General features: G+C 39.9%; 1 protein-coding gene and 1 long non-coding RNA gene across 4 annotated transcripts in view; one reads left to right on the top strand and one right to left on the bottom strand.

The window, feature by feature from the left end:
* Nucleotides 1-13,873, bottom strand: part of LOC143690674 (uncharacterized) — a 28,683-nt gene extending 14,810 nt beyond the window's left edge. The window contains exons 1-3 of the long non-coding RNA XR_013179163.1: nucleotides 13,634-13,873; nucleotides 12,313-12,353; nucleotides 11,803-11,825 (exon numbers count right to left, since the gene is read on the bottom strand). This is a non-coding gene — a long non-coding RNA (uncharacterized LOC143690674). The remainder of the gene's footprint in view (nucleotides 1-11,802; nucleotides 11,826-12,312; nucleotides 12,354-13,633) is intronic.
* Nucleotides 13,874-13,903: 30 nt separating this feature from the next.
* The window catches only part of PPM1H (protein phosphatase, Mg2+/Mn2+ dependent 1H), a 278,117-nt gene continuing 269,386 nt past the window's right edge, over nucleotides 13,904-22,634 (top strand). For all 3 annotated transcript variants that reach the window (XM_077111275.1, XM_077111274.1, XM_077111276.1), the window contains exon 1: nucleotides 13,904-14,552. In XM_077111275.1, the coding sequence (XP_076967390.1) occupies nucleotides 14,308-14,552 (245 nt within the window). In that variant the 5' untranslated portion in view covers nucleotides 13,904-14,307. The remainder of the gene's footprint in view (nucleotides 14,553-22,634) is intronic.

Raw genomic sequence — 22,634 nt, 5'->3', positions numbered from 1 at the left:
ACATAGCAGGATTCAGATAATTACAATACAATGTGATAAGTGCTATAATTATGGATAGAGTTATGTAAAAGTGCTTTGGGAATACAGAGAAGGAAGCAAGTAACTGCTGAAAGGATGGGGGTGGGTAAGGAGAAAAAACAGGAGATAGCCACGGGGTAAGGGAGAGGAGAAGGAGGAGGAGGAGGAGGAAGATTCAGGCATTTCAGGAAGGAGAAAACAGAATGTTCAGACAAGGGGGTGGAGGAAAAGGACGTCAGATTCTAGGAGTTGCAGTAATTGGTAAAGGCTGAAGCCCAGGGTTGTTGGGATGGAGAAAGTTCAGGCTTGTTACTGGAAAGGCAATCAGGGGCTGCATCATGAAGGGTCATGCTAAGGATCTTAACCAATTGGCCAGCTGCAGAATTTAAAGCTGGGAGGGAAGTAACGTCACCAGGTGCTGTGTTTAGAAAGCTCCTTTTAGTTGCTGTGTGGGGGATGGCTCCACCTGATCACCAGCAAAAGGCTGCTGTAGAAATCTAAAAATGCAAGTAAGCTCAGAGCAAAATTAGTATCTGTGGAAACAGACAGGGGGAGGCAGACAAGGGAGGTATTTGGAAGGCAGATTTAACAAAGTAGTTAACAGACAGGACATGGGAAGATGAGAAAAAGGGAGGAATCCAGTATGCCTCCCAGATTTCTGGAGTGTTTGGGTAGCTGAATACTGGTGTCATTATCAGAGACTATAGTGCAAGGAGAGGCAGTGTCATGGAAGAGAACAAATTCCATTCTGGACATGTTGGGTTTGAGGTGCCCGTGGTATGCACAAGTGGAGAATTCTGAGCCAGGTTAAAACTGGCTGTGAGGGCGTAGGCACTGAAAGATTGTATCTCATGCCCTAGTCCCATCGGTCAAACTGAAAACAATGCAAAATCGTACAGTATATCTAAGGAAGGTCTGGTTTTTCTAATAATGACTACTTTGGTGCCTTTTAAATAAAACATTACCAAAACATGTTTTATATATTTATGCACAAATTTTTCTTTTCTCCCCCGTTTGGCACATGACAGACACAGGTGCACAGAGATTGCCTATGGATAATCCAGTCCTGGGTGATGATCAGGAGGCATGGCATAAAATCTCAGCTTCCCACATGCCGGAGAATTCACATATCTGCCCACAGCAAATGTACTCAAGGTTCTACACTGACATATGCCCATGAAAACCAAATAGAAAGGGGCAGTTCATACAATTCTAAACAGATCCAGTCTGTAAGTCTCATTCAACTTGTTCTTCATCCATTTAGGGCCAGAGCATGAGGGCCACTGCTTATTTTACTATTTGATAAATGCCCTGCATTTCTATGTCTGGCTCTCCAGTAAGTATTGACATACTGTAGCTTACATCAGAATTACCTGGAGGGTTTGTGAATATATATTGTTGTGTCCCACCCCCTAGGGCTTCTGATTCAGTAGGTCTGGGATAAGGACAGAAAATTTACTTTTCTGCCAAATTTCCAGGTAATCCTGCTGCTGCTGCTGACCTAGGGAACGCAGTTTGAGAAACCACTGTCATATGCCAATTCTCCACAGCCAAAGCAATTACTAGATTGAGGCAATTACTAAATTACGTGAACATGTTAATTTTTAAAATTCACTGAAGTAGAAGAACTTATTTAAAATAAAGCATGACAATTATAAAAGGATAACCAGAGTAATGGGGGGGAGTAGGGATGGGGCTCCTGCTTTTGAATAAAATATGAGATTATTTGCCATGACATTCCACTTTATTCTAGTTTTGGAAAGATGACTCATAAAAATATGTAGAAGTAGCATAAAAAAATCTGCTAATTTGATTCAAAATGTAGTTGATGGCAAAAAGGACAAAGCAACAAATTGTGCATCCCAACCCCTTCTCAATAGCCATCATATATACTGGCACAGAGCAAGACCAATCTGTTGAGAGAACAAAAAAATAATTGGAGTTAATAGTCCTTAGTTAAGAAGCTGTCTTTAGTTGCCTGATTTGTAAGCTTTTGTGAAACTCACTGCTTCTTTAAGCAAACCCTGACTTTCACTTCAGTAAATAATCTTCTTCGGTTACTTACACAGACCACTAGTACCATGGAAAAATAATCTTGACAGACGGAATTTTATAAGAGCAGGACAGTAGGGGAATAAATTATAAATTATATTAAAGTGAGGAATTAACGTGAAGAGATTTGGAAAAAGGTTAGTAAGAATGTAATTAAAGATTCTGAGTTGAACAGAATTTGGAAGTTCCATGCAACTCTAGTATGACCTAGGCATCTCCCAACTTAGAAACAAGTTCTACATAATTTGTTTGGAATATGGAACCATTTCTAGATGATATTATTATATTTATAATGTTTGTTTGCCAAGGGATTGCTAAGGGATCCATGGAAAGCTTACAGACTGAATCCTCAGGATAACTGAAACTCACAGTCTATATTCCAGATTTTTCATATGTCCCAATAATATGCCTTTAAGCCTTTTTTCCTCCCTTCCTAGATCCCATCAAAGATCATGTATAGCATTTAATTGCCATTGTCCCTTTAGTTGTTATTTCTTTCTTTTTTAAATTGTAGAAACATGTATACAATATAAACTTTCCCATTTTAACACTCTTTAGCATACCAGTGAATGGCATTAATCACATTCACCATACTGCAGTACCCTTACCACCCTCCATTACTAAAACTTCATCATCTTCCCAAAAAGAAATCCTATATCCATTATGCATTAACTCCCAATTCCTCTCAGTCCCCACCCCTGGCAACCTTTATCTAATATGAGCTTGCATATTTCCCTGCATTTTCTTTGTAGTTACCATGACTTAAATTTAGCATCCTAAGTCCATAACAATCCACTATGTTTTGATACTAACTTAACTTCAATTGTATAACCAACCATGTTCCTATTTCCATCCAACCCCCATCTTTATGTAGTTGTCATAAATTACATATTTATTCATAGAGGAGTCCCAAAGCACTGATTTATAATTAAATTTTGTGCTTTTGCCTTTTAGATCCCGTAGGAAGTAAAAAGTGGAGTTATAGATTGTGCTGGTTTGAAGCTATTATGTACCCCAGAAAATCCATGCCCTTTAATCCTCATTCAATATTGTTGGGTGGAATCTTTTTTATTGTTTCCACGGAGATACGACCCAACCAATTGTGGGTGGTAACTTTCGATTAGATGTTTCCATGGAGCTGTGTCTCCACCCATTTAAGGTGGGAACCACTTTGGAAAAAGCTAGAGAGCCATGAGACCTACCAGAACTGACAGAGCCAACAGAATGGACAAAGTCCCAGGGAAGCCACCGAAGAGAAAGCTAGCAGATATCGCCATGTGCCTTTCCAGCTGAGACAGAAACACTGAATGTCATCAGCCTTCTTGAACCAAGGTATCTTTTCCTGGATGCCTTAGACTGGACATTCTTATAGCCTTGCTTTAATTTGGACATTTTCATGGTCTCAGAACTATAAACTAGCAACTTAATAAATTCCCCTTTTTAAAAGCTGTTCTATTTCTGGTATATCGCATTCCAGCAGCTTTTGCAAACTAGAACACAGATAAAAAATTTCAAAATACTGACATTTATGTTTACCTATGTCATTACCTTCACCAGAGATCCTTACCTCTTCTTCTTGTGCCTTTGCTCTATTGCCTTTTAGCCTTCTTTCAACCTTCACAGCTCTCTTGAGGATCTCTTGTAGAGCCAGTCTAATGGTGACAAACTTCCTCAGTTTTTATTTTTCTGGGAATGTCTTAAACTTTCCCCCAATTTCGTGTTGTGTTTGGGTGTTTATGTTTTTTTTTAATTTTTAATTTTGAAATACTTTCAAACTTACAGAAAAGTTGCAAAAGTAAACCCATGCAGAGAACTCCAGCATAGCCCTATACCCCCAGATATCCAGATCTACCAATTTTAACATTTGCCATATCAGTCTATCTATCCATCAATCTAGCTATATGTCAGGCTATTTATTAATCCATTTTCTGAACACTTGAGTGTAGTTTGTGTATATCAAGCTCCTTGAACAATTAATGCTGCCATGTACATTTCCTAAGAATAAGGATATTCACTTCTGGAACCACCTTAAGTGCAGTTATCAGGTTCAAGAAATTTAACATTGATATACACTTCATATATTCCAATTTTTTCCATATGTATTGCCTTTGTCACCATCTCTTTAATTGCTTTCTTTCTTTCTTGTTTTTAAGTGTGGGACCATATATATAATTTCCCATCTAACCACTCCCAAGCATACCATTCAATGATGTTCATTGCATTCACAATTTGTGGTATAGTCACCACTCACTTCTTTTCATAACTAAATATTCCCATCTCCCCAAACAGAAACCTTACATCCATTTTACACTAAATCCCTGATCTCCTTGCCCCTGGCAATGTGTTCTTTAATTTCTGCCTCTGTATGACCTTGCATATTCACTAATATTTTCTTTGTAGCTGCCATACACCTTAAATCTGTATCAGTCTTGTTTACTTTAGTGTAACTTAATTTCAGTAGTATACACAAATTATTTTCTTTTACCCCCTATCCCCCCACATTTATGTAGTTCATGTTTATACAATGTGAGTGTAAAGCCACTGGTGTGCCATTACATTTTATGCATTTGCCTTTTAGATCCTGTGGTGGATTGGAGATGTATGTACTCCAGAAAAGCATATTCTTAAACTCAATCCATTCTTGTGGGTGTGAAACCATTGAAAGTAGGACATTTTTGATGAACATATTCAGGTAAGCTGTGGTTCACCTCAATAAGGATGGGTCTTAATCTTATTACTGGAGTCCTTTATAAGCAGATTGAAATCCAGATATAGAGAGAAAGCCACAGAAGGAGTAGTCAGAAGCTGAAATCAATGGAATCCAGAAGAGAAGGGAGAGAACAGGAGACTCCATCACGTGCTTATCATGTGACAAGCTAAGGACCAAGGATTGCCAGCAGCCAATCCCAGAGCATGTTTTTGGGAAGAAAACATCATGTGCTGGCTTGAATCTGTTATGTACCGCAGAAAAGCCTATGTTCTCTTAATTCAATCTTGTGAGGCAGACCTCTTCTTGGGTGGGAACTTTTGATTAGACTGTTCTCATGGAGATGTGACCCCATCCATTCAAGGTGGGTCTTAATTTACTTGATGGAGGCCTTTAAAGGAGAGATATTCTTGGAGAGAGCTCAGAGCCCAGAGAAGCTAAGAGAGAAAGAAAATGGCCACATTTTGGGCGTTTTGGATCAAAGGACCAACAGATGCTGCATATGCCTTCTCATGTGACAAAGGAACCCCAATGTCAGCAGCCTTTCCTCTGAGAAGATATCCTCCTTTTAGTGCTTAATTTGGACATTTTCATGGCCTTGGAATTGTAACAATAAATCCCCTTTGTAAAAGCCAATCCATTTCTGGTATATTGCATTCTGACAGCTTTAGCAAACTGAAACACATCAGCTTGATAATGCCTTGATTTGGACTTTCTTTTAGCCTCAAAACCAAGAATTAATAAATTCCCACTGTTTAACTCAAACCATTTCATGACATTTGCGTGAGCAGCCCAGGAAACTAAAACAGATCCTATAGGCAGTAAAAAATGGAGTCACAAGCCAAAAATACAATAGTACTGGCATTTATATTTACCCACAAGAAATCTTTATTTCTTCATTCAGCTTTGGTCTATCCTGTATTGTACTTTCCTTTCAATTTGCAGAATTCGAACATCTCTTGTACAGGCAGGCTAGTGGTGATGAACTTCCTCAGCTTTTGTTTATCTGGGAATGTCTTAATCTCTCCCTTTTTGAAAGACAGTTTTGCCAGATAAAGAATTCTTGGTTGGCAGTTTTTTGTTATCAGCACGTTAAATACATCATCCAGTGCCTTCTAACCTCCATGGTTTCCAATGAGAAACTGACACTTAACCTTATTGAAGCTTCTTCATACATGACACAACATTGCTTTGCTCTTGAGGCTTTCAGTATTCTCTTTTTTACCTTTGACCTTCAACAGTTTGATTATTACTTGACATGATGTGGGTCTATTTTGATTTTTTCTGTTTGGAGTTCATTGAGGGCCTTCAACCTGTATATTCATGTCTTTCATTAAATTTAGGAAATTTTCAGCCATTATTTCTTTAAATATTCTCCTTCTTCTCCTTCTGGGACTCCCAAAATGTGTATATTTGTATGCTTGATGGGGTCCCAGAGATTTATCATGCTCTCTTCACTTTTCTTCCTTCTTTCTTCCTTCTTCTCCTCAGTCTGAATGATTTCAATTGTCTTATCTTAAGGTTCATTGATTCTTTCTTCTATCAGCTCCAATCTGCTGTTGAATCCCTCTAGGGAATTAATTTTTGTTACTCTGGTTTTCAGCTCTGTTTGACTCATTTTTATAATTTCTATTTCTCTATCGATATTCTTTTTGTGTTCCTGATTTCCTTTAATTCTTTGTCCATGTTTTCCTTTAGCTCTTTGAACATATAATGGACTATCTTTTAAAAGTTTTATCTAGTATGTTCCAGGTCTTCCTTTATGGATGGTTTCTAATGCTTTAATCTTCTCCTCTTCCTGGGCCATCACTTCCTGCATCTTTGCATGTTTTGTAATCTTTTGGTGAAATCTGAACAGTTCGATATTTTAATGCTCTATTGTTGGAATTTAGATTTGGAAGCATCTGTTTCCTTTGTTTGTATTCAGCTAGTGTTATGACAGAGCTTTCCTTGAATGTCAAGAACTAACAACAACAACAGAAAGAAGCAAAAAAAGAAAACACCTTTCTTTTTTTTTTTTTTTGAAAGAAAGGTTGACCTGTGCAAGTGCTCTCCTACTTGGTTTTCCAACAATGAGTTTAGAAGATAGCTCAAGATCAAAGTTTAGGGGCCTCCCTTGTCCTTTCTATACATGCCTCTCACCTTGGGCATGCATGTGTGGCTTTGGGAATTCCCTCATTCATACAGATACTATCCCTTCTTTCCTGGAAGAGTTTTCTCAGGGTTCAAGGCACTGTACCTGTCTTACAGTCAGCAATCCCTTGCCCAAGCAGCACAATTTGACTGCTCTCCCATAGCATTCTGAAGGAGAGCTCAATGAGCTGCTTTCTACATACAGATCAAGTTTTGGGACAGCTCTCCCTTACTTTTGAAAGACAGTTTTGCTAGACATAGAATTCTTAGTTGACAGTTCTTTGCTTTAGCACTTTCAATATGTCTTTCCACTGTCTTTATACTTCTATGGTTTGCAATGAGAAATTAGTGCATAATCTTATTGAGGCTCCCTTGTATACAACATGTTGCTTCTCTCTTATGGCTTTCAGCATTCTCTTTTTATCTTCAACATTCAACAATTGGATTGTAATGTAGTGCAGGATGGGCCTATTTGGGTTTTTCCTGTTTCAAGCATGTTGCACATCTTGAGTGTGTGTATTCATGTCTTTCATTAACATGGAGGAGTTTTCAGTCACTATTCCTTTGTATATTCTCTCTGCTCCTTCCTGTCTTCTTTTTTGGGATTCCCACAATGTGTATAATGGTAATTTTGATTGTATCATACAAATTCTTCAGGATCTATTCAATTTTCTTCATTCTTTCTTCTTCTGTTCCACAGACTAAATGATTTCAATTGTCTTATCTTCAAGTTCCTTAATTCTTTCTTCTGCTAGCTCCAATCTGCTGTTAACTCTTACAGGGAATTTTTCATTTTCTGTTACTGTGGTCTTCAGCTCTGTTTGGTTTATTTTTATAATTTCTATTTCTCTATTGATATTCTCTTTGTGTTCACCTATCATTTTCCTAATTTCCTTTTTTTCCTTTATTCATGGTTTCCTTTAGCTCTTTGAGTATATTTAGGATCATTTTTAAAAAGTCTTTATTTGGTATATCCCAGGTCTAGTCCTCCTTATTGATGGGTTTCTAATGCTTTAATCTCCTTTGCTTAGATTATAGCTTCCTATTTCTTTGTATATTTTGTGACCTTTTGATATTTTAATGTTATCACTGGAATTTAAACTCTCAGAAATCTGTTTTTTAAGCTTGTATCCCGCTTGTATTAGGACAGAGCTTTCCTTGATTGCCAGTAGATAACAATCAAAAAAAAAGAAGAAGAAGAAGAAGGAATAAAGAAAGCACGTTTCCCAGACTTTGCAGCTTGATCTGTGGGAGTGCTCACCTTCAAGGCTTTTCAATACAATGAGTTTAGAGAATAGTTAGAGGTCAAAGCACATGTCTGATTCTTTCTGCACATGCCTCTTGCCTTGGGCATAAATGTGTGGTGCCCGTGTGGCCCTGGGAATTTCCCCATTTACAAGATTCTGAATGTCCTCTCTTCTCTGGGAAATGGTTTGTTTATGGTCCTGGGCAGTGCATATGAGTCCTTTAGTCAGCAAATCCTTGCTCCTGGCAGCATGACTTGATTGCTCCCCACAGTATTCTATAGGAGAATTCCATGAGCTGGTTTCTACACAGAGGGTAAGTACTGGGATAACAAACCCCTCAAGCCACCACCAAACAGATTGGGCCAGACATACATGTTCCCTGTATCTATACAAGAGTTACTGTGCTCTCTACAGAACTAAGTCCAAGTACCCACATTGCAAGTGCGGGCCAGCTCCATACTTGGGTGGTGAGGGGTAGAAGAGGGCCCAGCCAGGGCACCATGAGATCCTACTACTTTTAAGAAGCCCTTTTCTTGATTAGGTGCTCATTTTACTGAAGTCCTTTAACAGTTTACTGGAGCTTTGAGAAAGATGTTTCTGCCAGTTTTTCCTAGTTGTTGAAAGTTTCCATGGGCAGATGGAGCCCTGAAGCATCTCACTCCACCATCTTGATTGGGGCAGACCTTTTAACATTCACACCTTTTACTGTTGTAATATTAAAGAACATTCCCAGTGGCACTGGTATTGCTTTATTACTAGCTGTAAGGTCTTGGAGAAGTAATTTATCCCAATTTCAGTTTCTTAATGATAAACTGGGAATGCTAATAATATTTAATGTTGTTAAGAACATTATAAATAATGTGTATGAACTTCACTCCCTCCTGTCCCCCAGTGCCTGGTACTGTCATATCATAATGCTTATTACTTATTTAATGACCACCTATTCCATTCAAGGAAGAATATTAGTCATTTGCACATTACTCTATTTCATCATCAAAATAATCTTATGAGGTAGATGTTATGATCACCATTGTTGTAAGTGAAGTATAAAAGAAATTATAATATTGAAAACTGGCCCTTAAGGAAAAACAGATTTAACTAGAGAAGGATAATAACCTGGGCCAATATTAGTTATAGCCTATTAACACCTATTACTTCATTGATGCTCATATCTACCTTGTGAGATAAGAATGATTATTTTTCCATTTTGTGTTTAAGTATTCTGAGAATCAGAACATTTCAGAGTCTGCTCTAAAATAGGTATTGTGTGATGAGGTATTATGAGAAAGAAATTCAGGTTTATACAATTCCCATATCAGTTACAAAGCGGTGGTTTCAGTCCACGATAATGTGCGCACTAGTGGAATAGCCTATAGAAATGGGCAATGGGAAAGTAACAGGAAAAGTCATGCATAACCCCTGGGTGAATGTACTGGATGTTCGTAAATCAGGTATTTGTAATCTAGGGAATGTCTATATTTGATGGATGTGAAATTTTCTAATAATCTATAACTCTGAATTCAATAGTTATTAATCTCTTGGTTCATAAAGTTTTATTTACAAATAAATGATTTGGTTTCCTAAGGAAAAATAAACCAATCCCTCCCAATAAAGTGTGATTTTAAGCTAGTATATCTACTGCATGTGAAATCAGAATATAAACAATTTCTGAAGCAAAAGCAAGTTAATTTAACTATTTTAACTTCATATTCTGGCTATAATTTGTATCAGGTTACTAGTTCGATGTGAAGCAGATACCTAGAGGACTTGGTATCCAATCTGGATATTAACTGGTTAGCTAAACTTTATCTTATCAGATCCCAAAGGTTAAGGAAAATTTGCCTATAAACAACAAATATATTAAGGGACAAAGTAGGAAAGATCTTTAAGAAAACAGAGGGTATAAATGCAATAGATCGGGTAATTAAAACAGATTACATATTTTCTTCTCTGAATGGGATGTTCTTTATTTATAACAATTAATTTACCAACGGAACCCTGTTATTTGTTAGACTTTAGGTAGGCTAGCTGTTGAAAATACAAAGATGGATAAGCATAGTCTTGTCCTGCAGGATTTCACTGTTAAATGGGAAGACAGATGCAAACTGCTTATTATAAGAGACTAGCACCATAATGGAGCATGAATCTACAGCCCTAGGAGGGACAAGCTCTGAAAACACATTATCCATCTTTCTTCCAGCCTGATTTTCAAATAAGTGTTTGCTTTCTAAACAACAGAAATATCCCTGCTTTTTGGGTTTTTTTTTTTTTAACTTTTTGTTCCCATATACTCTTCACTGAGCTTTCCCAAATGTTAACATCTTACAGCACCATAGTACAAACATCAAAACTAAGAAATTAGCATTGGAACCACATTGCTGTTGTCTAGTCTCCTTGGTGTCCTCCAATCTGTGACCATTCCTCAGTTTTTCCTTGTCTTTCAGGACCTTGACTCTTTTGAAGATACTGGCCAGGTAATCTGTAGTACACCCCTCAGTTTGGGTTTGCCTCATTTTTCACAATTAGATTGAGATTTTGGGTTTTAGGGAAGAATACTACAGAGATGATGTGTCCTTTGGTGCATCACATCAGGCGAACATGATGCCCAGTGGTTTTGTTACTGGTGATATTAACCTTGATCAGTTTTTAAAGGTGGTATCTGCTAGGTTTTTCCACTGTAAACCTAATTATTTTTGCCTTTGCAATTAATATTTGAGGGAAATCCATGAGATTTTGACTGATGAAATTATCCAAAGCTTCCTTCTTGAAAATAGTTTTATTGATGGTACAGAGCCATTAACATTAAATAATCCAAAAATTATTGTTTCATGGACCTAGGATGAGATTATGTTTACATGATGAGCATTCCAGTATGAGGTCTATGTGCTCTATTAAAGTCTCACATTTTCCAGAGGGGAAAGTGGAGTACAGGAGAGATAAATTAAGGTTATCTATTGATAACTGGTGTATAGACACAGTGTGTAACAAATACTGAGTATCTCAATTTCTGATAATTATGCCATTTTGCATTAAGGCAATCACTAATCCTACATTGGAGAATACAGATATGCCCAGAATCTGTATATGTACTATGTGCAAAAAGCATTTATTTTCATGAGCTCCTCTAAATGGGATGACTACTCCATTTAAATCAGGATTTACCTCTCAGTTGAGGCACTAGCTTCACGGATAAAATATGAGGCTTTGATGCTAGAAAGATATAATTGAGGAGCAAATTTCATGGAAAATATATTTCTAGAAAGTCCCAGGGTGGGAATAAGGAGGACACTAATCTTACAGATAAGGCATAAATAAAAGACAGGAGTTTATTAGTTAGCTGTTAAACACGCATGGACTCTGCAGGACAAAGTTTGCTGTGCAAAGGTAAAGAAAGATATATAAACTCTTTTTCAAGATAGGAAATAGTAGGTTATGGAAAAACAACAGGATAATTTTGTAAGAATACTAGTTCACAAATTTGGCTAATCTTACCAAATTTAATTATGCTAAATATCCAATTTAAGAAAAATTTTGGAAACCTACAGAATATATTAATAGTGCTTATCCCCTGAGGAATTGTTATGGGGACTTTTACTTTTCCATTTATAGTTCTGTACTATTGGGTTTTATTTATTTATTACTTACCATAGTCAGGCACTGCTTTTAAACTGAAAATAAATAAATCAGATGGGAAAAAATCAAAACTTTATTTCAAGTAAATATTAAAAATATTAAAGCCTCACCATAAAGTGACAAGAATGTTATATTTAACTCAAGCAAATAAAAGGTTAGTTACTGAAGGATTTTTTTCAATTTAACCAAGCAAGAGAAGAGAGCAGATTTTGAGTCATTTAATATTCTGCCCCAGTTTTTAAAATTGGAGAAAGAAAAAGGGGCTCAGATTATATTTCTGTTCTGTGAAAAGCACTCAAAGAATTCATTGATAGGAATGGTCTTTTACTGAAAGATTGAAATACTGCCATTTTTACATAATTATTTGGTATATAGTAAAGTGGAATATCTATTAATGAAAAAGTCTTTTTTTTTAAAAAGGATTATAGATACTGAAGAAAAGGGACCAGTAAGATTTATTCACCTCCACCCAATAGCAAGGACTCCTTGACTCAACTGCTTTTCAGAGAATTATCTTCTTACCCAAGGAAAGCCTGGGCTGCTCTTCTCTTCTTCTCAAACCACTGAAAAGAATGAAAGTTTGTTTTCACTCTTGAACTCCAGATGAGTTGTTCAGTGCATTCACTGCCCAAGTAACACAGAAACCTGGCAAATTAAATGGTAAGTAAACACAGGAACAGGATACAGAATAAGTAAATATGAACAGGATATGCTCCTCTTGCTTAAATTAAAAAACAAAAAAAAAGCCACTATTTAACAAGTGTTACCCCAGAATAAGCACATTCATCAGTTTTCAGACCTTTTCCTCTTTTTTTAGATTTAGATCACATTTAGAAATTAGTAACAGTAAAAATGTTATCTATTCTATTAGTAAAAATATTTTATCATTGTAATAATTTATTCATTTTAACTTTACAATTTAATTGAATTGCTATGTTCTGTTTGAATTTTTTAGATAATTTTGTAATGTCAGAAGTTAAAAAATATGATTATACCTAGTGCCTCAAAAATAAACATGGATGAGCATTGAAAAGGTATTTATGTTTTATTGGTATATTGGGGGTAAAAGCAATATAAATATATTAAATAGTTAAGCACTAGGTAAAACAGTTGTTGCTTCTGACCTCTTAGACCTCTTTTTTTAAACTGTGGATTTTTTAATTTAGTTTTTTGAATAACAAATTAGAATATTTCAACAAATAAAAAGAGGCATCTTCCAGATTTTTTTGTGTGTGTGTGAAAAATAACATAAATACAAAAAAGCAATAAATTTCAAAATACATCACAACAATTAGTTGTAGAACAGATTTCAGAGGTCAGTGTGGGTTACAATCCCACAATCTTAGGTTTTTACTTCTAGCTGCTCTAAGACACTGGGGACCAAAAGAAATATCAATATAATGATTCAGTAATCATATTCGTTTGTTAAACCCTACCTTCTCTGTAGAACTCCACCATCACCTTTGATCTTTCTCCCTTTCATTAGCGGTATTTGGGCTATGCCAGTCTAACTTTTTCACCTTGGAAGGAGCTATGGATAATAAGGGATACGGGGATGGAACCAGCTGATGTTCTGGAGAGGCTGGCTCCTCTGCTTTTCAAGATTTATCTGGTTAGACTTTTGTTTTGCTCATTAAGTTTATTCTGGGTTAGAAACAGGATATGCTCCGCAGATGGTGAATATAGCGGGAATGAAAGAACTGAAAGAAGAAAAAAGTAATTCTGAAATGCCTGGGGGAAAACTTTCAATGATTCCTGTGCAACCTGCGTGGCTATTTTACGGGTAGTTCCTTATTTCCGCCGTAGGACTGGGCCCCCCTTCCCCTCCAGCTCCAGAAATTACCTTTCCGGAGGTTAGAGGCAGCATTTCTCTGACAGTCGATTCCTCAACTGGCTTTTCCCGGCTGCCCGCTCCAAGGGACATCCCTAACACCTGTAGGGCGTCCGGCGCACAGCGCCCCCATCCCCTCCGCCAGGTACTGACCCGGCCGGCGCCACCTCCCCCAGGAGGTCATGGAATTGGTGCTAGCCTAGCTCAGGCCAGCAGGGGAGGGGCTGAGCCGCTACCGCCACAGCAGCCACCCGAGCCCTTGCAGCCCGATTATCACGTGACCCGACGGCGGCGGTAGCCGTGGCAGCAGCGGCGGCTGCTCACCCGCTGGGCTAGTGGACTCAGTTCAGCGCCTGCAACAGCCGAGCGCAGGGGGCGGGGAAGGGACCTGCTGTTGCTGCGGCCGCCCCGCCGTTCCCGGAGCGCCGGGCTCTCTCGGCCAGGCCAGCCCGCTCCATGCCGCTCCACTGCGGAAGCGTATCCGGGGGAGGCGGCGGCGGCACGCTGCCCGGGAGGCCGGGGCTCGGCCCCTTGCTGCATTAGGCTCCGGGAGCCGTCCGCGGTGCGTCCCCAGCTGCCCGTGCATCCCGCGCCCTCCGCAGCCTGCATGACCCGCGCTGCGCCTCGCCCGGCCCCTGCCGCGGCCGCCTCCTGCTCGCACTGCTGCTGCCCAGCGCCGGAGTAATATGCTCACTCGAGTGAAATCTGCCGTGGCCAATTTCATGGGCGGCATCATGGCTGGCAGTTCAGGCTCCGAGCACGGCGGTGGCGGTTGTGGAGGCTCGGACCTGCCCCTGCGCTTCCCCTACGGGCGGCCCGAGTTCCTAGGGCTGTCTCAGGACGAGGTGGAATGCAGCGCCGACCACATCGCCCGCCCCATCCTCATTCTCAAGGAGACCCGGCGCCTGCCTTGGGCCACCGGCTATGCAGAGTGAGTGCAGCGACACCGGCGGCGCCCCCTGCTCTGCTCGCGGCCCTTACCCGCGCGGGTTCCAACCCTGTTCTCTCCCTGCTTCTCGGCCCCAGGACTGTCCGCCGGCTGCAGGCATCCAGGCCTCGGCGGGGTCCTCTTCGCTTACACTGGCCATTTCTCTCATCTTCCCCACTTCCCCTTCCCCCTTCTCCAAGGACACGGCGTCTCGAGCCCCAGAGTGGGTGGTGGAGGGCTGGGTGGCAGCCTCTGAACCGTGGGAAAGCTAAGGTTGGAGGGTCTGGAGATCTGGGTGCTGTGACTCGTGGAGGAAAGTGGGTAGAAAGCTCTGATGAAGTTTGAAACACAGCAGGGAAACCTGGCATTTGCACCCCCCTCCCCTCCCCCCAAAATCTTTGTGTTCCCGCGTGAAGAGTTTGCGGGGTAGAGACTTGGCGTCGCTGTCGCCGCTGCGCCTGGGAGGGCTAAGTGTCCGAGCCTTGGAGGTGACAGCGCTTTTGTGCGCGGTTGTCTATTTCGAAAGGTCTTGGTTTCGCACACTTTTGCTAAGAACTCATTCGCTTTTCCTTTGGTAGGTAATAATCCTGACTGTTCGGTAAATGCCAGTACTGTTTCCCCTAGTCCTTGGGGGATGGGGAGACTTACTCTAAGTGTTTAATGATAGCCTCTGGGTAATACACTTTGGTGATTAAGCGAGCGTTTGCATGATTTGCTATTTCAAAAAACCGGCAAGGAACAGGGAAAGGAGAGAGGGAGGATTTTTATTACCCTCCCCCCAGTTCCCGGCTACTTCTCCATTGACTATTAATGACCATCTAATGAATGGTAGGATAAGTAATGTTTCCCCCCTTGTTATATATTCTTTTAGGTTCATGAAAGTGGGAAACCCAAGAAGTGAAATTTAGACCATAGGTAGGGGTTAATAACGAACCGGTGGGTGCAGTACTGCTCACCAAACGCCGAAACCTGGCCCACCTGCCCCTCTTACTTTAACCCGTCCTCTCTATAATCCTGCCCCCCTCCCTCCGTCGGAGCACGGTCTTGGCCGCTGATTGGTACTTCCACAAGCCAATCAGCTCTTCCGACGCCGAGCGCTATGAGGTTGACCCAGTCCTGGTGGCCCGAATACCTCCCGGCTTGCTTGGGGCGTGATGTTCCCGGGTCCCGTGCCATGGACGGCTCCAAAGACACTGCTTAGAATTTTTGCTTCTCCTTTTCCTCCCCCTTCACCGTATAACCGTTTCTCCATGAGCTGGAAGCATAATATGTATAAATAGGGGTGGAAGCTTAGAATGTGAGACAGAGGAAGGAATCAAAAGCAATGGGTGCTTAAAAAAAAAAGGTAATGGGTGCGCTAAAATAGTAAAAGCGCATAATGAAAGACTGGCCATAAGGGAGGGGGGTTGGAAAGAGGGAAGATATAAAACAGCGTCGTAATTTCCAAGAGGAAGCCAAAGAAAAGTAAACACCTGTGTAAGGAAAGATCTACAGGAGGAAAAAGTGTCTGCTAGAAACATACAAAGCCCGATTTCTTGATTAGAATAAAAACGTTGTTTGAACAATCCTTTGGGCCTTTTCCAAGACGAAAAAGCAAGTTTGAGGCTTTCTCCCTTCCGCTTGTAGATTGGGGGCCTTGCCTGCCAAAAACCTGACTGTGTGGGCTCTGTTCTTAGTGGACTTCCCAAGTCAGGGGTGGCCTGTCTGAGGGACAGAGTGACAAACAGGAAAATGGAGAGAGAGTTATAAGAGAGATAAGAAGGAAGATATTAAAACATTGAAGATGGAAGCTATTTGGACACAAAAAGGACCGCAGATAAGCACAAAGGAAATGAAAGAAAATGAAATCTCACGGAGCCACAAGTGATGTGCCAAAGGGCTGTAAAAACTAAAAGGGACTCTGAAATGAGACATGTTGCAGGAGTCGTGCTCAGTGGGCTTTACGTCATCGTTTCTGAGCCTCAGTTTTCTCATCTTTAAGAAGGTCATCTTTTTCTATCCTTTTGAAGGATAGAAAGGCCCTATAAAATGTTTAAGCCTTTTAAATTAGTTATGAAAGTAGCACATGTTCAATCAAAACTCAAGCAAAGACACAGCTGTAAATGTAATCCCCTCCTCCATTCTCTCAACCTGTAGAAGCAGTGTCGGTTCACCATTTGGTAATGTGTACCTTTCTAAACCTCTTCTAATACCCCTATAAATATGTTTCATGTGTTTCTTTTTTTTTCTTCAAACAGGCCTATCCTATGAATGTGATTCTGTAGCATTTCACACATCATATAATGGATATTATTGCAAATCAGCATATATAGAAATGACCTCTTTCTTTCTAAATGCCTGCATAGCACTAATCAAGCCTAATATACTTAGTACTTACTGTCTGGTGCTTACACTGTTTCAAACTTTGTATTATATCATTAAATTCTTACATCAAACCAGTTAAGTTGGCTCATCTGTTTTATAGATGAGGTCACAGAAGAACCAGATGGTTAAGCAACCTGCCCAGGGTCATGCCACCCTAGTGAAGCCTGATTTTGAACCCAGTCTCACTCTAGAGTCCACAACACCAAATTATCTCCCTACAGTGTAGAAAATTATGGTGCATCCGTCTGTACTCAGGATTAGACACTAATGTTGCCTTGCCCCCTCCCTCTTCTCAGCCCTATTTGTGGTAGACATTGTGCTGCACTGCTTTCTTGAACTATGGTTTATCTTCCTGCATAAATACATCTTGAATGATCAAAGTGGCTGAAATCAGGAAGAGGAGAGAAAGACAAGTAGGAACTTTGGCTGTGCTCAGAAGGTGCCACCGGTATTGCTACCCTCTGCTGCAGGTTCTGCATCAGGAGTGCATTAGTTATCTATTACCTTCAGTAATAGATGTGTAACATCTGTTACCTTCAATGTAGTGGCTTAAAACAATAAACATTTATCTCAGACAGTTTCTGAGTCAGGAATCCAGGAGTGGCCTAACTAGGTAGTTCTGGCTTTCTAACTGAGGTTCTCTCGAGGGTGTAGTCATCCTGAAGTCATGGCTGGAGCTGGAGGATCTGTCTCCAAGAAGACATGACTTTCAGCAGGAGGCCTCAGAAATAGGTGTGAGAAGAGGAAGGTAGCAAATTCCTTGCTATTTGGAGCTCTCCATAGAACTGCTTGAGTGTCCTCACACTAGGGTGCCTACCTTCCTTCAGATTGATCAGTCAGGGAGAGGATGCAGCACAGTATTTTTTTATTATTATTATTAGTCACACATGGTCACTTCTGCCAGACTCTTGAATCAAGTCATTAAGTTCAGACATTCAAGAGGAGGGGAATGAAAAGGAGTATCAAAGAATTTATGGACATATTTTAAAACCATGACTTCCTGGTGCCATTGCTGACAAGGAGACCAGGAATAACTAGAGACTTTACAGAAGCCCTTTTTTTTTTAAGAAATTTTATTTTATTTTTATTTTTTGTGAAAATACTGTATTAGTTGGGGTTCTCTAGAGAAACAGAATCTATAGGAAATAATAGTAAATATAAAACTTGTAAAAGTGTCTCACATAACCGTAGGAATTTAGAATTCAAAATCCATAGGGCAGACTGTGAAGCTGACGATTCTGATGGAGGGTCTGGACGAGCTCCACAAGAGAGGCTGAAGCAGGAAGACAGCGTGTCTCTTCTGAAACCTCCTTAAAAGGCTTCCAGTGATTAGATTAAGCACCACTCATTAGAGAAGACACTCCTCGTGGCGGATTACACATGGAATCACCTGTGGATGTAGCCGATGTGATCATGATTTAATTCTATGAAATGTCCTCATAGCAACAGACAGGCCAGCCCTTGCCGAACCAGACAAACAGGTACCGATCACCACCTGGCCGAGTTGACACATGAACCTGACCATGAGAAATACATATATACAGAAAAGCAATAAATTTCAAAGCACATTGCACCAATTAATTGTAGAACAGATTTCAGAGTTTGGTGTGGGTTATAATTCCACAGTTTTAGGTTTTTACTTGTAGCTGCTCTAAGATACTGGAGACTAAAAGAACTATCAATATAATGATTCAGCAGTAATACTCGTTTGTTAAACCCCATCTTCTTTGTATAAGTCCACCATCACCTTTGATCCTTCTCCCACTTTTTAGGGGTATTTGAGCTATGCTTATTCTAACTTTTTCATGTTGGAAGGAGCTTCCAGTAATATGGGATAGGGGGTTGGAACTAGCTGATATTCTGGAGAGGCTGGGCCCTCAGGGTTTCTGGATTTATTTGGTCCAAGGACCCGTCTGAAGGTTGTAGGTTTTTTGGAAGTTACCCTAGTGCACGGAACCTTTGTAGAATCTTATATAATGCCCTGGGTGTTCTTTAGGATCAGCAGGAATGGTTTTGGTTGGGGGTTGGCAAGCAATCTGAGGTAGCGGAGCTCTTGTTTTTACAAGCTGTGAGAAGGGTCATTTTTCAAGAATTCTTTTTTTAATGTCTCAAACCCTTTGTTTGCACTGGAGGAGGGTTGTGTATACAGTATATCATCACTTCTTATAGTCTTCAAATATTTACAAAGCCACTACTTGAAAGAATGACCTGGGTTTATTCTTTGAGGCTCGAAAGGGCAGCAAAAAGAACATGAAAGTTGAAAGGTTCGGAGAGCATTCTCATAGATAGGATTTCCTCATTGAAAAGGAAGGCAAACTAGTTTATTCATTTAAATATTTATTAAGCATTAATGTATGCCAGGTACTATTCTAGATCTTGGAGATACAGCTCTTATACAGTTTATATTCTAGAGAAAAACATAATGAACCTATAGTTACAGATATAGTACAGACAACTGTATGTAAGTGCTATGGAGAAAAGCATGATCAGAGAGAGGGTGGTGGACACCGTTGTTTTTATTAGGGATGGTCAGAGAAGGCTGCTCTTAACAGCAGAACGTTTGAATAAAGAATGAAAGGAAGTGAGCAGTCATCTGGAGGCAGAGCCTTTCAGGCAAGAGAAAAACAAATGCAGATGCAGGAGGCATGCCTGATGTGCTAGGGAATGGGCCAGAATGACAGAAGCAGAAAGGACAATAGAGAGATTGGCAAGAGATGTGATCACACAGGTGGAGGTGGGATAGATGGAGTTATCCAGACCATGTAACTTTGTAGGGCATAGGAAGGGCTTTGTCTTTTACGTTGAGTAAGCTAGGAAGCCCTTAGAAAGTTGTGAGCAGACCTTTCTCAAGTGAATCTGGGAGCATGAGCAGAAGCAGCAAACCTGGTAGAAGAGAGCCTTGCAATTCCTAGGACTGTTTCTTCTAGGTAGAAGGAAATTCTCTTCTCTTTGTTGTAGAAGGTAGCTGAAAGGGTCTGAGTAGGTGGGAAGATTGGCCAGTGAGTGGCGATGAGAGAGAGGTGCTAGTAAATAAAGGCCTGAATGAGAAGTTTGTCTACTTCTCCAGAATTTGAAAAAAGTTACAAGCATTCTTGGGGAGGAGAAATCGGTATTACATAGTGATCAGTCTGAAGGTTTGAAGAGAGAAGGAGTTGAGCTCTAGTGTTGACCTCCTAGGGGACTCTTTTTGGATGGTTGAGAAATTAAGGAAAAATTTTCTTTTTTTGCCACTTATTGTTAATCCCTTTCAAGAAAAGTTACCCTATGGGTTATAAAATTGAAGGATTAGCTTTAACAATCCCTATAAGACATGAGGATCCAGAAACTGAAGACCACCATTCATTCATTTGATGTTTATTGAGCTCCTCACCTGGCATTATGTTGAATGGAATTTCCTGACTCCTCTAAGAGCTTCCTTTTATGGCTGAAAAGTTTAGCCACTTGATTAAGGAGTATTTACTGTGTTGTAAAGCACTGTAAAGGCTTACAGTTACAGATAACATCCATTTGAGCCAAAATCTTTTAAAAATGTTCATTAGCAAGTTTTATTTCAAGTTTCTCTGTGAAGTTACTGATTTAGCCTGTTAGGTCTGCTTAGAGAGAGCCTGTGGGAAGCAAGAGTTGACCCAGAGACTTGGAGGGGGGAAAGCTGCTTCCTTTCACGCTCCACAAGTTTAAATACTACCCATGTCTCACATGTACTTAAGGAACCTGGAGTCGGTTTATTTTTTTAGTGTTTTTGAAGGCCATCTTGCCCTTTTTTTTTTTTTCCTTCTTGACCTGTTTGCTGGAACTTTACCTCCCCTAGCACACCCACACCTCTTTGATGAAACCCTGCTGGAAACTTCCTGTTTAATTTTTGCAACTGAAGGACCTCCAGGTTCTCTACTTCTTATTTAAAGATGAAAAGAAAGGGGTTGGGTGTCATTTAACAGCACTTGTTTGTAGAAGAGGAAAAATCCTAAAGTAGCCTAAGATATTTCACCTGTCTTTCTGGTAACCTGCAGAAGGTATTAATTTCCTATTTTAAAGCAATTAGCTAAGCTCTCTTCCATTTTCAGATTTGATATTATAATGAAGTCGTCCCCTTTGGGGTAAAGGTCCTTGGGCAGTAGTCCCTTTTCTTGGGAAAAGGGAGCAGCTTCTGCCAAGGACTTTCATTGATACTTTAGGCAGATGTTTAACCATACAGAGAGGTTGTCTTTACCAGCTTCGTCTTGTATATTATCACCTCCCTACCCAGTGCTTCCTAATTATGGTTACAGAGATCCCTTTTGAGGGCTTAAAACTAACTACATACTGGAGTTGTTTTCTAGAAATATATTATTTCCAAGACAGACCATTTCTAAAGGAAGATGTCTTTTAACTCTTGCCTAATTTGAACGGAGAACTGGTTTTCTTTTCCCCTTTCAATTTATGCCATTCTCGGTCAGGAGCTAGACATCATTGGTCTACTGTCGTTTTTTTCTCTCATTCAATCAGTGGAATCATTGCATTCTTACTATGTGTCAGGCATGGCCTCCGGCTCAGTCCATAATATAACAAGACATAGTCATTGTCCTTAAGAAAACTTTGTAGCTGGGTCTTCTACCCTTTTTTATCTTTCTTTGAAATTAAATTAAAATGAATACATGAACCACAGATGAGAGCAGTATGTGGGGTTTTGTTCATTTTTAATGTTTCTGTACAATTTCAGATTTCGGAATTGGAGTCTTTAAATCACATTAGGAGAGCAAACTGCTTCATTCCAGCCAGCGTTGTGATAAGATCCCAAGTTCTCTGTTCCAGAAGGTCCCAAGACCTTCATACATACCCACAAAAAGTTTGGGGTGGAAGAAGAGGGTAGGTGGGATTGTAGTTACTTATTTAGCAGTGCTTTTAAACTCTGCCGTTACCTCAGTGATTGCTGGTGGTCCTCACTATGTAGAGAGATCAAATGTACTGAGATTATGGTACAAAAGAAGCAGGATTGAACTGAATTGTAGGAAATGTTAATCCTGATGAGCCATTTCCATGTGTTTTTACAGATGACTTTTTCAGTAGCTTTCCTATATTATATTTACAAGTTACTTTCAGAATGATTAGTCAACGAATGGGCCAGCATTTATTTGGCCAGTTTCCCATATGCCAAATACCATCACCATTTACCCTTAATTAGATACATTAAAAAATTGGTAAATGCAATCGTCAGCATTTTTTGCAACATTCCTGTGGGTTGGCTCTGTACTAAGCACTTTACAAGTAAGGACTGGATGAGATGAATGCCACCCAGATAAGTCATTGTCCAAAATTGCAAACCTTATTAAGTGGCAGATCTGGGATTCATACCCTTTTCTGCCTAAATCCCACTTCTGATGGTGTTGAACTAGATTGTAAATGTTGCCCCTGTCTCCCTATTTGAAAGTTATGGATATTCTTTTTTTTCCTATTCCATTGTTTCTAATAAACTTAAAAAAAAAAACTTATAAAAAATTCAAGAGTTGTGCTAGGTTGAAAGGATGTATGTACCCTAGAAAAGCCATGTTTTACTCCTAATCCCATTTTGTAAAGGCAGCTGTTTCTTCTAATCCCTATTCAGTATTGTATGTTTGAAACTGTAATTAGATCATCTCCCTGGAGATGTGACTCAATCACCTTTGAGTTGGGTGGAGACAGGATTTGGGTGGGTCTTGATTAGTTTATTGGAATCCTATAAAAGAGGAAACATTTTGGAGAAAGAGG

This window comes from Tamandua tetradactyla, chromosome 7 (genome assembly GCF_023851605.1).
Source record: "Tamandua tetradactyla isolate mTamTet1 chromosome 7, mTamTet1.pri, whole genome shotgun sequence".
Lineage (NCBI taxonomy): Eukaryota > Metazoa > Chordata > Mammalia > Pilosa > Myrmecophagidae > Tamandua > Tamandua tetradactyla.
Note: the sequence above shows the minus strand (reverse complement) of the source record. Positions and strands in the feature narration are given on the sequence as shown.